This window comes from Rhinopithecus roxellana, chromosome 1 (assembly GCF_007565055.1).
Source record: "Rhinopithecus roxellana isolate Shanxi Qingling chromosome 1, ASM756505v1, whole genome shotgun sequence".
Taxonomy (NCBI): Eukaryota; Metazoa; Chordata; class Mammalia; order Primates; family Cercopithecidae; genus Rhinopithecus; species Rhinopithecus roxellana.
The window spans coordinates 179,059,646-179,075,758 of NC_044549.1; the positions used below are offsets into that span (position 1 = coordinate 179,059,646).

At 37.5% G+C, this 16,113-nt stretch overlaps 1 protein-coding gene across 7 annotated transcripts in view; it reads left to right on the forward strand.

The window, feature by feature from the left end:
* The window catches only part of ATP2C1 (ATPase secretory pathway Ca2+ transporting 1), a 158,541-nt gene that overhangs the window by 62,580 nt on the left and 79,848 nt on the right, over positions 1-16,113 (forward strand). For all 7 annotated transcript variants that reach the window (XM_010380319.2, XM_010380329.2, XM_010380337.2 and 4 more), the window contains 4 exons: positions 8,213-8,323; positions 9,812-9,928; positions 12,434-12,523; positions 15,594-15,629. In XM_010380319.2, the coding sequence (XP_010378621.1) occupies positions 8,213-8,323; positions 9,812-9,928; positions 12,434-12,523; positions 15,594-15,629 (354 nt within the window). The remainder of the gene's footprint in view (positions 1-8,212; positions 8,324-9,811; positions 9,929-12,433; positions 12,524-15,593; positions 15,630-16,113) is intronic.

Here is a 16,113-nt window from a genome sequence, read left to right on the forward strand (position 1 = left end):
CAGTATGGTCCTTTTCACGATACTGATTCTACCCATCCATGAGGCATGGAATGTGTTTCCATCTGTTTGTGTTATATATGATTTCTTTTAGCAGTGTTTTTTAGTTTTCCTTGTAGAGATCTTTTCTCCCCATTGGTTAGGTATATTCCTAAGTATTTAATTCCTTTTTTTTTTTCCAGCTGTTGTAAAAGGGATGGAGTTTTTTAATTTGATTTTCAGCTTGGTAGTTGGTGAATAGCAGTGCTACTGATATGCGTACATTGATTTTGTATTCTGAAACTTTGCTGAATTCATTTATCAGATCTAGGAGCCTTTTGATAAGCCCTTAGGGTCTTCTAGTTTGGGAATATGATCATATCATGTTTGAACAGTGACAGTTTGACTTTCCCTGTACTGATTTGGATGCCCTTTATTTCTTTCTCTTACCTGATTGCTCTGGCTAAGACTTACAGTACTACATTGAATAGAAGTGGTGAAATTGGGCATCCTTGTCTTGTTCCAGTTCTGAGGCGGAATGCTTTCAACTTTTCCCCGTTCAGTATACTGTTGGCTGTGGGTTTGTCATAGAGGGCTTTTATTACCTTGAGGTAAGTCCCTTCTATGCTGATACTACTGAGGGTTTTAATCATAAAGGGGTGCTGGGTTTTGTAAAATGCTTTTTCTGTGTCTATTGAGATGAGCATATGATTTTTGGTTTTAATTCTGTTTATGTGATGTATCACATTTATTGTCCCTGCATCCCTGGTATGAAACCCACTTGGATCATGGTGTATTACCTTTTTGATAGGCTGTTGGATTCAGTTAGCTAGTATTTTGTTGGGAAGTTTTGCATCTATGTTTATTCAGGATATTGGTCTGTAATTTTCTTTTTTTGTTATATTCTTCCCTGGTTTTGGTGTTAGGGTGATACTGGCTTCATACAATGATTTAGGGAGGATTCCCTCTTTATCTTTAGGAATAGTTTCAGTAACAGTAGTACCAATTTCTTTGAATGTCTGAAATAATTCAGCCATTAATCTATCTGGTACTGGACTTTTTTTTTTTTTTTGGCAATTTTTTCATTCCTGTTTCAGCCTCACCACTTGTTATTGGTCTGTTCAGAGTTTCTATTTCTTCCTGATTTAATCTAGGAGGGTTGTATATTTCCAGGAAATTAACCATCTCCTCTAGATTTTCTAGTTTGTGCATGTAAAGGTATTTATAGTAGCCTTGAATGATCTTCTCTATTTCTGTGGTATCAGGTGTAATATCGCCCGTTTCATTTCTAATTGAGCTTATTTGCATCTTGTCTCTTCTTTTCTTGGTTAATGTTGCTAATGGTCTATTGATTTTGTTTTTTTTAAAGAACCAGCTTTTTGTTTCATTTATCTTTTGTAATTTTTTGTTTCAATTTCATTTAGTTCTGCTCTGATCTTTGTTACTTACTTTCTTCTGCTGGGCTTAGGTTTGGTTTGTTCTTGTTCTCTAGTTCCTTGAGGTGTGACCTTAGGTTGTCCGTGCTCTTTCAGACTTTTTGATGTAGACATTTAATGCTATGACCTTTCCTCTTAGCACAGCTTTTGCTGTATCTCAGAGGTTTTGATAAGTTGTGTCACTCTTACCCCTCAGTTCATAGAATTTTAAAATTTCCATTTTGGTTTCATTATTGACTTGAAGTCATCATTCAAGAGAAGATTATTTAATTTCTATGTATTTATGTAGTTTTGAGGGTTCCTCTTGGAGTTAATTTCCAGTTTTATTCCACTGTGGTCAGAGAGGATACTTTATATAATTTCTGTTTTCTTAAATTTATTGAGTCTTATTTAGTGGCATATCATATGGTCTGTCTTGGAGAATGTTCCATCTGCTGGTGAAAAGAATGTATATTCTGCAATTGTTGGGTAAAATGTTCTGTAAATATCTGTTAAGTCTATTTGTTGTAGGGTATAGTCTTAAGTCCATTGTTTCTTTCTTGACTTTCTGTCTTGGTGACCTGTCTAGTGTTGTCAGTGGATTATTGAAGTTCCCCCACTATTACTGTGTTGCCATCTGTCTCATTTCTTAGGCCTAGTAGTAATTGTTTTATAAATTTGGGAGCTCCAGTGTTAGGTGCTTATATATTTAGGATTGTGATGTTTTCCTGTTGTACTAGTCCTTTTATCATTATGTAATGTCCCTCTTTGTCTTTTTTTTTTTGAGACGGAGTCTCGCTCTGTCACCCAGGCTGGAGTGCAGTGGTGCGACCTCAGCTCACTGCAACCTCTGCCTCCCAGGTTCGAGCAATTTTCCTGCCTCAGCCTCCCAAGTAGCTGGGATTACAGGCACATGCCACCATGCCTGGCTAATATTTTGTGTTTTTAGTAGAGACGGGTTTTCACCATGTTAGTCTTGAACTCCTGACCTCATGATCCATCTGCCTCGGCCTCCCGAAGTGCTGGGGTTACAGGCGTGAGCCACGACGTCTGGCCTTCTTTGTCTTTTTTTAACTGTTGTTGCTTTAAAATCTAGTTTGTCTGATATAAAAATGGCTACTTCTAGGCCAGATGTGGTGGCTAACACCTGTAATCCCAGCACTGTGGGAGGCACAGGTGGTGGATTGCTTGAGGTCAGGAGTTCAAGACTAGCCTGGCCAACATGATGAAACCATGTCTCTACTAAAATACAAAAATTAGCCAGGTGTGGTGGTGGGCGCCTGTAATCCCAGCTACGCAGGAGCCTGAGGTGGAAGAATAGCTGAACCCAGGAGGTGAAGGTTGCAGGGAGTCTAGATTGCACCACTGCTCTCCAGCCTGGGTGCTGAAGTGAGACTCTGTCTCAAAAAAAAAAAAAAAGAAAAAAAAGAAAAAGCTTTCTCTGGTGCCTCCTTGATTAGCTTAATAACTGGCCTTCTAAATTCTTTTTCTGGCAATTCAGAGATTTCATCTTTGTTCGGATCCATTGCTGGTGAGCTGGTATGATCTTCTGGTGGTGTTAAAGAACGTTGTTTTGTCGTATTACCAGAATTGGTTTTCTGGTTCCTTCTCGTTTGGGTAGACTTATGTCAGAGGGAAGATCTGGGATTCAAGGGCTGCTTTCAGTTTCTTTTGTCCAATAGGGTTCTCCCTTGATGTGGTGTTCTCCCCTTTATCCTAGGAATGGGGCTTCCTGAGAGCCAAACTGTAGTGATTGTTTTTGTTCTCCTGAGTCTAGCCACCCAGTTGAGCTACTGGGTGGGTGCCAGGGTAGTACTGGTGAGTGTCTGTAAAAAGTCTTGTGATGTGATCCGTTTTCAGGTCTTGCAGCTGTGGATACCAGGACTCGCTCTGGTGGAGGTAGCTGGGGAGTGAAGTAGACTCTGTGAGGGTCCTTGGTTGTGTTTTTGTTTAGTGTGCTGGTTTTGTGTTGGTTGTCCTCCAGCTGGGAGTGGTGCTTTCAAGAGCATATCAGCTGTGGTGCTATAGGGAGGATGCAAACTTGCCCTAGAGACACTTGGTCAAGTATTCAGGTGTCTCAGGCAGTGGACAGGCCCATAGAGTTTCCAAGAGATTATGGACGTTTGTCTTTGGCTACCAGGATAGCTAGAGAAAGACTACCAGGTGGGGGCAGGAATAAGGGTGTCTCAGCTTCTCCTTGGGTGGGCTTGCTGCAGCTGCTGTTGAGGGGGTGAGGATGTGGTTCCCAGTGCAGTGGAGTTATATTCCCAGGGGGATTGTGGCTGCCTCTGCTGAGTCATACAGGTCACCAGGGAAGTGGGGGAAAGCTGGCAGTTACAGACCTTACCTTGCTTCCATGCAACCCGCGGTCTTAAAGGCTGGTCTCACTCCCATCATGCCTCCCCAACATCACTCAGTCTTTTTCCAGGCAGCCGGTTACCAGGGCGGATAACTTGCCCCAGACCACAATCTTCCCCCTTGAGAAAGCAAGCAGACTCATAGTTTTTAGGCCTCCTGGAGAACCTGCAGTGGGAATCCAGTTTCTTCAAAGGATCTGTGGATTCTCTTGGCTTTCCTGGCATGTTCCTGTGGTGGTTCTTGTATTGTAGCAAAAGTTCATAAGGTGAGTCTCTCCACATGTTGCTGTGTCCGTCGGAGTGGGAGGTACAAGCTAGTCCTGCCTCCTATCCACCATCTTAATTTGAGCATCTAGATAATAGTTTTGAATAACGTGTATCTACCTACAAAGTTTAGGCATGGAACGAGGCAAATAAACACAAAAAGAAACAAAAACTCGATAGCAAAACCACTCCAATGAGGAGACAAAGGTTTTCAAAAAGTACTTGGACTGGAAAGCCTAGGTGATACTAAAACATAAAATAAAATAGTATATCCAAGGCCCAGTATATGTTATGTGGGCCTGATCGTTTTAACTGCTCTGGCTAATCCTCATTTCTATAAATATGTAGACAAAACTAGCACAGCTATGTAGTGCTAACTACCAATATACTGCTTTATCCTTTAAAATGTATCTGCCATACTAGACTCAAACTATTAAAGTTTTGCCACTAAGGCTAGGAATGTCACATGTATGCAGGGATGAGAACCTTATCGCTCACACACACACACACCAGCTCTGTCAACCCTTGGGCGTCACCTTCCAACTCTCTGTGTATTTTATGCATGCGATCTTTATATGTGTTCTTTCACAGTTTTCCTATCATGTGAAACACATTAAACATCTCAACACATTTGCACCTGGTTTTGGTTGCCCTGTAGTTTTCTTGTGTGCAATGAAACCAGTGAACAAGTACACATAATAGGAATTATACCATCTTGGTAGAAAACAAATACATAAACACAGATGTACAGATTTCACTGGAAATCTCAAGGACCCACCTCTTCAGTCTATAGCAGAAATCTGCTTGCCACATCAGATTCTTTTAGCCTTCACCTCTATTCTTGGACCCCAAAGCAGGACCAGTGTTTTTAGTTTTGTATCTGGTGTCCTAAAACTGAATATGGAAAGTTCATAAACGCTATATAAGTACTATGTGAGTCTGGATGAAAACAGGTAAAACAACAAACCTACATATATTAACTGGTAGTTAAATTCATTTTACAAGAAAGCTAGATTTTTTTTAACTTTTTTTTTTTTTTTTTTTTTTGAGATGGAGTCTTGCTCTGTCGCCCAGGCTGGAGTGCAGTGGTGCGATCTTGGCTCACTGCAAGCTCTGCCTCCCGGGTTCACACCATTCTCCTGCCTCAGCTTCCCGAGTAGCTGGGACTACAGGTGCCCGCCACCATGCCTGGCTAATTTTTTGCATTTTTTAGTAGAGACGGGGTTTCACTGTGTTAGCCAGCATGGTTTCGATCTCCTGACCTCCTGATCCGCCCACCTCGGCCTCCCAAAGTGCTGGGATTACAGGCGTGAGCCACCGCACCCAGCCTTTTTAACTTTTTAAAATAGAGAAAACAGTATATTCCTTGGGGAAAGATGAGAGATTAAGAAAACCAGCTCTGGGTAAAAATTATTATGACTGCACCTGGAGTTGATTAGGCCTGCCTAGGAGAGAAACAGGCAACTGCTATACTACTACAGGGTACAGCCACCATCTGAGTCTCAGCAGACCAGTTCACACGCCATGCAAAGTTGCTGTGTATTCAAATTGTAAAAATCATCTAGCGTATCATGAAACAAGCTGCATTCATCGTCAGAGACTGTCAGGTCATCATCCCCACCTGCAGGCAGAGCTTAAGCAGCCTCTTACCTAGCTTAAAGATGAAAGACTCTTGTTCACTGTTGCCAAAGGGGCTGCTGTTCTGTTTCCTCAGTGAGCTCCCAGAGTTGGTTCCTTCCTTGGGCCCTGTATCTGTTTATGTTCCCATTTTCTGTCTCTGGCTCCTTTGTACCACCATCAGGGTAGGCAGACTTGGAACAGTTCTCTCCAAATGGGCAGCTTCCATGTTCTTCATTAAAACACCTACATGCCTTATTGCTCTTCATCTCCTTGTATTCCTGAGTTTCTGCTGCCTTCTACTCCACGCAGTACTCATGTGGAATGACAAAGTTAAATATGGCCTGGCATTCTGGGATGGACTTTACCATCTTGCTTTTCTGTTGCTTAGTACTCCTCCACTTGTGAACACACTTGAGGTAGGTGTGGTTGCAGCTGGAGAGCATCTCAAAGCAGTCCTTTATGTATTTAAAGAGTATGATGCCCCTTTAGTGTTTTATTGTTTATTATATGAAATAATACAATTTCCTACTCTGCAGATTTACAGCTACTTTGAGCCCATGGAATGTCCCTGAAGGGTTTTATGTAAGTGTGTTCAAATGTAGACTGTATCTATGTACCAACTACCAAAGGATTACTTGAGAAACGTTTTATGAGTAAGGCTGTCATATTGCATACTGGCTACTAGAGTTAGCAATTTCCAATATATTATTGATAGAAAAGTAAGCATTAATAGGGAATTATCATGAACTGACTTTACTCACCTTGTTTAGTCTTTATTGATCTCGTTAGAACAAAAGTATTAATAGCTGTCATTTGAGCTCTTACTAGTGGTAAGTCAAACGCTGTGTTAGTGTATTTAATCCTCAAACATCTCTGTTTAGCAATATTATCTCCAGGTTATATATGAAGAAGCTAAGGTTTGGGGAATCTTAGAAATAAGAGATTTTATTGATCTCTTTGTCACTGCAGGCAGTGCAAATTTACTTGATTCTTCTTAATTTTGCTTTATGATCTCACAAGATAAAATAACCATGTCAGTTATTTCAATTCTCATTGTTTTAAGATTTAAATCATTTTGGGGGGAATCTTCTCCAATGTTTTACTTAGGAATGGTTCAGTGAAGTCTTTCCTCTGTCTTAGTTTGTTTTATAGATTTGAAATACGGGCATTTCAGTGTCTGTAAAACCTGTGTGTGGCTTTTGTAAAATTCCTAATCTTTCCTCTAAGTTTTTACATTTCTTAATTATGTAAAAATATGGTACTATAAAATAATTTCAGTAATTTGCAGTAAAGAAAGGTAATCTGTCTCTAGTTTCCTCATATTTCTTCACCAATATCTCCTCATTAAAAGTTGAAAAATACTACTGCTGTTTGTTTTAAAGTATTGAGACATCCAACTGTACTTTTTACATAAATAAGATTAGAAAACATGATTTGATTGTTCCAGAAACTCAGTCATACCGAGAGAAGATTTTTTTCCTCAGCAATTTATCATTTTTTGGAGTAAATGCAAAAAGCCTTTATGCGTGCGGGCCTCTGTAATGACACTCTAATGTAGTGGAATCTTCTTTAATTTCATTTGCTTAAAGATAATGCTTTAAAACTTTTAGGGAAATATTTTATCCTAAAAACGTTAATTATCCAAGGTTGAAAAGATCTTACCTGAAAGCTTAAAAACTTGTATCTTGGCAGTAAGATGATCATTTTAGTTTTCGTATTATTTTAATTGAGTGGATGTGTGGCAATTCAAGTGTTTTTGTCTCTGAAAGTTTCAATAGTGGGCAGTTTTTGTCCTCCTCCTGTTTTCACTCAAAACTTTTTGTCTGTAAAGAATCTCAGCTTAGGACTCAAAACAAATCTGTATTGAGGATTTATTTCTAGAATTGTGTTAAACAGTTTTTTGTAGATACAGATATTTACTTACGAAGCTGCATCAAGTAGGTACCTTGATTACTACTATCTCGTGACTATGCTTGTTCACAGCCTTCCCCACCCTTACCTCCAGCCCTCCTTCACTAACCTGTGCATCCTTTGCTTATCTGGTCTCTTTTACTTCTTGTTTTTCTCCTAGTTTGTGAGTAGCTCTTAAAGTCTGACTTGTTGTCATGGTGCGTTGGTAAGAGTAGCCAGTTTTCTTTCCTGGGTACATCAGCTATGAGCTGACTGACTAAGAGGAGTAGTTAAAATGGAGAAAGCTTAGCTGTACTTTGTCTTGCTTGTTAAACATAATGAGTTTAGAGGATTATGATTATTTGTAATCATCAGGATCTGCTAGATAGTACATCTGTTTTACTTTTTACTCTTATGTTGGTGGAGAAATAGTGTGCTTTTCATTCAGTGTGAAAATATTGTGTTCTAGCTGGACACTGATGGCTTAGTTTTTGAAATGTATTTTCTTGAGAAGTAGCATGTGGTTAGTATAAAAATTGTCTTTCCTATTAGGACTAGATACATAATTAGTCTGAAATATTTTTCTAACTGGAAAATTAGTTGCTGTGAACTTTGGGATTTTTATTACTCTAGACTGCATTACACTTGTTTGCTGTATTCAAATATTTTTTCTTTGGTTTTACTTCCTAGGTTGCACGTTTTCAAAAAATACCTAATGGTGAAAATGAGACAATGATTCCTGTATTGACATCAAAAAAAGCAAGTGAATTACCAGTGAGTGAAGTTGCAAGCATTCTCCAAGTAAGTGGTTAGTGGGGAGGAAGGGACTAGATGGTATAAAGTCAGTCACTTAGAGTCTATAAATCAGTGCTGTCTAATTTAATTTTCTTCAGTGATGAAAATATTCTGTTCTGTGCCGTTCAGCATAGTAGCCACAAGTTGAATAGGACTGTTGAGCTTGACTTGGGGTTAAACTTGACAGAATTAAACATGACTTTATGACTTGAAATGTGGCTAGTGTGATGGAGAAACTGACTTTAATTTAAATTTATTTAAATAGCTACAGGTGGCTTAGTGGCTACCTGATTGGACAGTGCAGCTCTAGAACATAATAGCATTTCTAGGAACTATATTAGTGCTGTGTAAGGATTTGTTGGATTAGGAAAATAATTAACGTAAGTAGTGGTAGGAGTTTATCTTTTTTTTGATAAGGGTTTTCTAAGGTAAAGTAAAAACTAAGTATAGGTTTAGAATTGCAGATAATCTATAATTGCTTATGTAGGGTCTTCCTGGTTTTCAAAAGTAGTATCTATCGAAACATAAAAAAGATAATATTTTTTATTTTTCCTTCAACAGTCACATATTTTAGTGATAGCATTAAAAAATGGGTATCCTTTTTTAGTTTTGTTGTTGTTGTTATTGTATTTATACTCTGCTTTAAAACCACTTATTTGTAATATGTTTGTTTTGAAGGGCTCCATTATTGGACTCTGTTATAATCACCTTTTGGTCAGGGCAACTATTTTGGGGGTACAGATAATTTTATTCTTTAATAGTTAGAATACTAAATCATGAGAGAGAATAACTGAAGGATGTAGGTAGTGTTTTTAGAACATAAACTGTTCCAAGAAGAAGTTCATCTTAACTTCCTTACTTTTGAGTAATTTAGGAAGCACAAAATTTCAGCATGAAATAATTACACAGTCCAAGAGTAAAAATTAATACCAACCCCAGGGTTTTGATAGGCTCAGAGAACAAGGAAGGCATTTATGGCCCCTTGAACGTTCTTTTGGAGAAACTAATTTTAGAAAACAGCTGAACAACAATGAAAAGGAAAAAGCTAATTAAAATGTACTGTTATGCTTTCTGTAAGTCTTGTGGCTGGTTGTGTTGTTTATTTTTCTCCCTAAATTTGGTTTGGTAAACTCTGCCTTTTTGTTTACATTTTTTTTAAAATCATCAATTTTGTTGAGATACAATTTACATAAAATACAATGTACTTTTTTAAAGTGTACAGTTTGCATTTTGACAAATGTAATCACCACCACCATTAAGATAGAACATCTTTATCACTCCAGAAAGCTCCCCCATGTCCCTTTGTAATTAATCCCTCCCTCTCTATGTATCCCTTCTGGCCCCAGGCAACCACTGATAGGTTGCTCTCATAATAGACTAGTTTTGACTGTTGTAGTTTCTATAAATATGACCATACTTTATGTTATGTGCTTTTTTGTGTTTTTCTTTTCTGTGCTAACATTTTCAGTAACTTTCATATATAAACTCTAACAGGCTGATCTTCAGAATGGTCTAAACAAATGTGAAGTTAGTCATAGGCGAGCCTTTCATGGTTGGAATGAGTTTGATATTAGTGAAGATGAGCCACTGTGGAAGAAGTATATTTCTCAGGTGAGATACTTTTACTTCCTCTTCTACTGTGTAATTTATTAATACATGGACTTCTGTTATTTAGTTGCTTACTTTGGTGATATTGTTTATGGAGAAAGGAAATAGTTTTTAGACTTTTTTACCTAAAATTTTTCATTTTTTGGGGCTTACTGTTAGGTTGGGAATTCCTGTATTTTTAGTATGCAAATCTTAAAGACAACATTTTCCATATGGATATATTACACAAAGATAATACTATTGACTGTAGTGTCCTTGCTGATACCAAACCTACACTATTTAAATGATAGGAATGGCAATATTTTTTAAGGTAATCATGACCAGCTCAGAAAACTAGTAAAAAGTAAGTTAGGTAAGTGAAACTCAGGCTACCTGGGTACAAATTATACCTTCATTTCTTATCAGTTGTATGGTCTTTATTATCCTCTGAGCCTTATCTATAAAATGGTGATCATAACCTTACAGGAGATAGTTAGCTCTCAGTAGATGATATTTATATTTTTTCATCCTAATTTTTAGGAAAGACTTATTCTAGGCAGTTTTTATCTTGATAATGATTGTGTTAATGTAAAAAGTTACAGGTTGCTAGGATTAGTTTTGAAGTAATTGGGTTGGTTTGTTAAACAAATATTTTTTGCTAAAAATTTCTTTTTAGTAAATGTCTGTGCCTTTTAACCTGCAGTCTTTCTAAAAAGATCTGTGTTTAACTTTTCTTTTCTAAAGTGCCTTTTCTGCTAATGAACTTAAATTTGCCAGGCTTAATTTTGCAAATGAGTTTGTCTAAAGTAGCAACACTGGAATTTTAAAGGTTAGATGAACCTCGTGTGTATCTGTCTTATTTTTATGGAGTATTATTTATATGTGTCTTTGTATTTTCACACTTACCACATTCCCAGAATACCAAGACTTCAGAAAGTATTGACATAGTTTACTCTGGATTTATAAACTGTAATGATTTGACTTATCCCTAGGCAGTATGATTTAATGTTTTACTTTCTTGATCCTGTTATCAAAGCTAGAGCACCTGCCCCTTGGGATGCCTGTGAGAATTAAATAGTGCTTGTAATGTAGTTAAGCACAACCAAACAAATAACAGTAAATAGTCATCGTAATCATAAAGCGCTGGGTGATTCTTTCCTCCTCTGCAGCCTGCCATCTATCAAGTGGTGTGCTTAGTAATGTGGCACAGCTTTTTCAGGGGAAAATAAAAAAGATCATGGGGGTTGCCCTCAAAGTGTGGTGTTAATAGCTAACATTTTAAAGAACGTTTTTTGGTTTACACGGTGCTTTAATGTACATTCTTAGTTAATCCTTATAACAGTTCTTATGGTATAATGCTCTGTTTTACCAGATGAGGAATCTGGAGCTTAAAAAGATTAAGGTGACACACAGGTGCCAGCAGCTGGATTCAAACCTAGGTACTCTGACTCAGTCAGGTTTCTGGTTGGTCAGCCCTGAACCATATTGCAGTTGTAGTGTTGTTTTGTTAGGGCGGTTTAACTTATTTTTTTTTTTAAATCCTCATTAGAATCACTTGGGGAGGGTTAAAAAATGCTAAAGCCTGGGCCTTATGCCTAAAGATTTTGATTTAATTAATTTGGTGTGAATCTGGGCATTGGTATTGTTAAAAGTTTCTTATAGGATTCTGATGTGACCTGGATTGGGACTTGTTCCAGGGAATGGAACCATAAAGGGACTTTGGAGGTGGTGGCATGTAACCTCAGAGCTATGGTATCTAAGGGCTGGGGCTTTCTGGTGGGATGGATTCTTTGTGGCCTAGTCAGTTACTTCGCAACTTTGACAGTGATGTAACACTTCAGCAGAGGAAGAGATTCTAACATCACAGCTTCAAGGAATAGAATGTCCAACTGGAAGAATTTGGGGTTGACTCTGGTGTGAGGTCATTTAAATGCTTTCTGATCAGGTTGATGCTATAGTCTTGTTTCTTTAGATATGATTTTCTCTGGTAGATGGAAACCAGGAGAGCTAGCCGTGAGGAAAATCTTCAGTTTCTTTTGTGGAGAGGAGGGAATTTTTTTCTGTGATATGTGAGTCAGCCACAGAATTGTAATCTATACCAATGTACTTACTTGAGAAATGTTTGAATCTCAGTGTTCTATTCAGTATTTAACCTAAATTTTTAGCTTAAAAATCATCTTCTCCTGCTTTTTATAGCCTCAGTAGAAATTCAGAACAGCTATATTTATTAAATTAATATACCAAAAATTGCTGTATACTATAAGGAATTGGTTAATTCTTAGTTCTAAGTATTGCTATTTAATTTTCTTTTTTTTTTTTTTCTGAAAAGGAACTGTTACAAAGCTTTTAAATGTAGTTAAGTATAAATTTTTTTTTTTTGTTAATCGAAGAGATACATGAAATAAACCGAGTATAGACTTTTATAATTTTCCAGTCATACTCTTATGGTTTTTTTTTTTTTTAAAGCCTTTGCTGAGCGAACTGTCATGTACAAAACTGTGTTAAATTGCTGTTTGTTTTTACTTTCAGTTTAAAAATCCCCTTATTATGCTGCTTCTGGCTTCTGCAGTCATCAGTGTTTTAATGCATCAGTTTGATGATGCCGTCAGTATCACTGTGGTAAGAAAAAAATTACATATTTTTGATCTGTTGAGTAAGTGTATAAATTGGGATTGGTTTTTATTTTGGAAAATAAATTGAGAAATGCTCTCAGATTTTTTTCAGTGTCCAAATTCTGCTTTTATTTTATTCTTTTTGTTGAGACAGTTTCTTGTTCTATTGCCCAGGCTGGAGTGCAGTGGTATAGTCATGACTCACTGCAGCCCCAAACTCCTGGGCTCAAGCTATCTTCTGCCTCAGCATCCTGAGTAGTTGGGACTACAGGTGTATGCTAACACCCCCAGCAATTTTACAAAATTTTTGTAAAGACAGGGTCTTGTTATGTTGCCCAGGCTGGTCTCAAACTCCTGGCCTCAAGTGATCCTCCCACCTTGGCCTCCCCAGAGTGTCAAAATTACAGGTGTGAGCCACTGTGCCTGGCTCAACTTCTGCTTTTATTATAGTTACAGTAATTTTGAGTAATGTTCAAAAGTCTGTGACTAGCACACATGAAAATTCTTTAGCAATCTGATAATTTTCACAGATACGAAATTTTATAATTATCTGATTAAATTTTAAATTTCTTTCACTTTGCAGTTGAGAATATATTTTGACTATTTGTGAACTAAAGCCTGACATGTGGAATTAAAAATATTCCTTACAGTGCATACTGTATTTACTGCATACATATACTATATATGATTTTATTCTTTCCAGCTAGGTTATTCTAGCTTTCATTGAACTATTTTCTCGTCTTTTTCCTTTTTGCCCCATTTCATTGTTATATAAAAAATTTGTAGCAAGTAAAAGCACTATGTTATGCTTAAGAACACCGTAGCTAGTATTGTAGAGTTGCAGCTCTTGAACTATTGCTTGCAGTCTCCCAGAAATCCCTGAGACCTGTTCAAGGGGTGTGTGTGGTCACAACCATTTTAATAATACTAAAACATTATTTGTCTTTTAATTATAGACTTTGGGCATTAATGGCACAAAAACAGTGGTGGGTGAAATTGTTAGGGCCTTAGCACAAATCGAAGTAATGGCACCAAACTTTGTTAACAGTCACTGTTTTCTTTCATGTTTCTCTTAAGAGTGTTCTTGATAAAGCAGTAAAAATTAATTTTATTAAATCTGGACCCTTGAGTACATACCTTTGTAGTAATTTGTGTAATGAAATGGGAAGTGTGCATGAAACTCTTTTGTATATTGAAATACAATGGTTGTCTCAAGGAAGGGTAATTATTGTGAGGCAAACTAGCCGTGTACTTGAGAGACTGACTCAGACAAACTATGGGTGTTAGGACTTGGGTAACCAGCAGATTCTTATTTTTGAAAGTGAGTTAAATGAGCGAATCAGACCAAGGAAAGGCAACTGGCAGAATATGTTGCTAATGATAAAATCCAGGTTTTCAAGCAATAATTAGAGTTTTGGAAAATTTGTATGCACTCCTATGGGCTGGAAAACATCCCAGTATTTAAGACTTTATTCCATTTAGATCAGTAGTGATGTCAACAAATGTGTGTTTTTTAAAAAAAATTGTTAAGAAATGTGATAACCTTGGGAAAGATTTGGGGAATCGTGGGAAAGATTTGAATAACCAAGTGAACCAATATTTCCCAGAAGATCAATGCATGATGTTACAAAATCTGAAATGGTAAAAGATCCGTTCAAATGCAAGATAGGTCAATGGATTTTAATATAATAGACTATGAAAAGTTCATCGATACAGTTTTATATTCTACATTGCAGATTACCTTTAAGTAACTATCACTTGTTGAGTTTTGGTGTAGTAACTAAGAAGAATATCCACAATCTTCTGAAAAAACTGTTAAAATACTCCTCCCTAGGCCGGGCGCAGTGGCTCATGCCTGTAATCCCAGCACTTTGGGAGGCTGAGGCGGGCGGATCATGAGGTCGGGAGATTGAGACCATCCTGGGTAACATAGTGAAACCCCGTCTCTACTAAACATACAAAAAAAAAATTAGCCAGGCGTGGTGGCGGGCGCCTGTAGTCCAAGCTACTCGGGAGGCTGAGGCAGGAGAATGGTGTGAACCCGGAAGGCAGAGCTTGCAGTGAGCTGAGATCATGCCACTGCACTGCAGCCTGGGCGACAGCGCAAGACTCCGTCTCAAAAACAAAAACAAACAAACAAAAAAAATGCTCCTCCCTAAAAAAAATAAAAAATAAAAAATGCTCCTCCCTTTTCCACCTTATCTGTATGGGGCTGGATTTTCTTCATATGCTTTAGCCCGAGCAGTATGTTATAGTAGATGGAATACTAGCTTTCTAGAAAGTCAGATATTAAAATATAAAAATTTAAAACACTGCTGTTTTTCTCACAATTTTTTTTGAAAATTTATTTTTCATAAAGTTATTTGTGTTAACATGTAATGAGGTTTAATTTTATTATTTATTTATTTTTTTTTTTTTTTTTTTTTTTTTTTTTTTTTTTTTTTTGAGACGGAGTCTCGCTCTGTCGCCCAGGCTGGAGTGCAGTGGCCGGATCTCAGCTCACTGCAAGCTCCGCCTCCCGGGTTTACGCCATTCTCCTGCCTCAGCCTCCCGAGTAGCTGGGACTACAGGCGCCCGCCACCTCGCCCGGCTAGTTTTTTGTATTTTTTAGTAGAGACGGGGTTTCACCATGTTAGCCAGGATGGTCTCGATCTCCTGACCTCGTGATCCACCCGTCTCGGCCTCCCAAAGTGCTGGGATTACAGGCTTGAGCCACCGCGCCCGGCCTAAATTTTTTAGATGAGTTAAGTAGAAATGAAAACTGACTAGTTGAAAAATATAATATGGTAAATATCAGTATATATAACCCACTTAAACAAAAGCTAGTCCTCAATTTGTGAGAGCATAAAAGGGCCCTGAGATCAAAAAGTTAGAGAAGCTGCCCTGGTAATGGCAAGCCACTGTAAACTGTTGGCTGCTTCCCCCACAGGCTTTAAGGTAAAGTTGTGATTTTTTCTCCAGCTGATCTCAGTGTTTAAAATCTGTTATTGTGGGACTGCAGATAGAGAAATAAAATAACAGTTAACAGTTACTTCTCAAGTTAATGTCTGATTTAAAAGCCTGTTTCTTTTGTTTAGGCAATACTTATCGTTGTTACAGTTGCCTTTGTTCAGGTAAGTAGTCTATTTTGCCAACATGAAAATGGTATGTTAATTGCTTAAAAATTAAGGTGTCTTGTGGTAAAACCTACTGCTATTGGGGGTTGTAATGCCCATCAGAACAACTTATTCTTTGTTTTCAAAATAATTTCAGATACAGACAACTCTTCAGGGAAGCTTGTGGTGAGACTAAGGAACTGCTTTCATTTAGGTAGTGAGATGAAGAAAATCTAGTTTTTTATTTGATAATGTTAAGGCTAACTGAAGCAGATGGAAACAAAAAGCATAGTAATAGAAATAAAATCCAGCAGTATGCTTTTTTATTTTTTCAATTAAAAAATTAGACCAGAGTTTATAGTTTCATAACACTGTTATGTTTTAATACCTACTAGAGCTAAGTCTAGATGAAACAAAAAAGTGTAGAATTAAAAGGTTGATCTATCATGTACCATTTGAAGAAAATTCCACAGGTTTCTGTGACTGATTCCCTTAGCCAAAT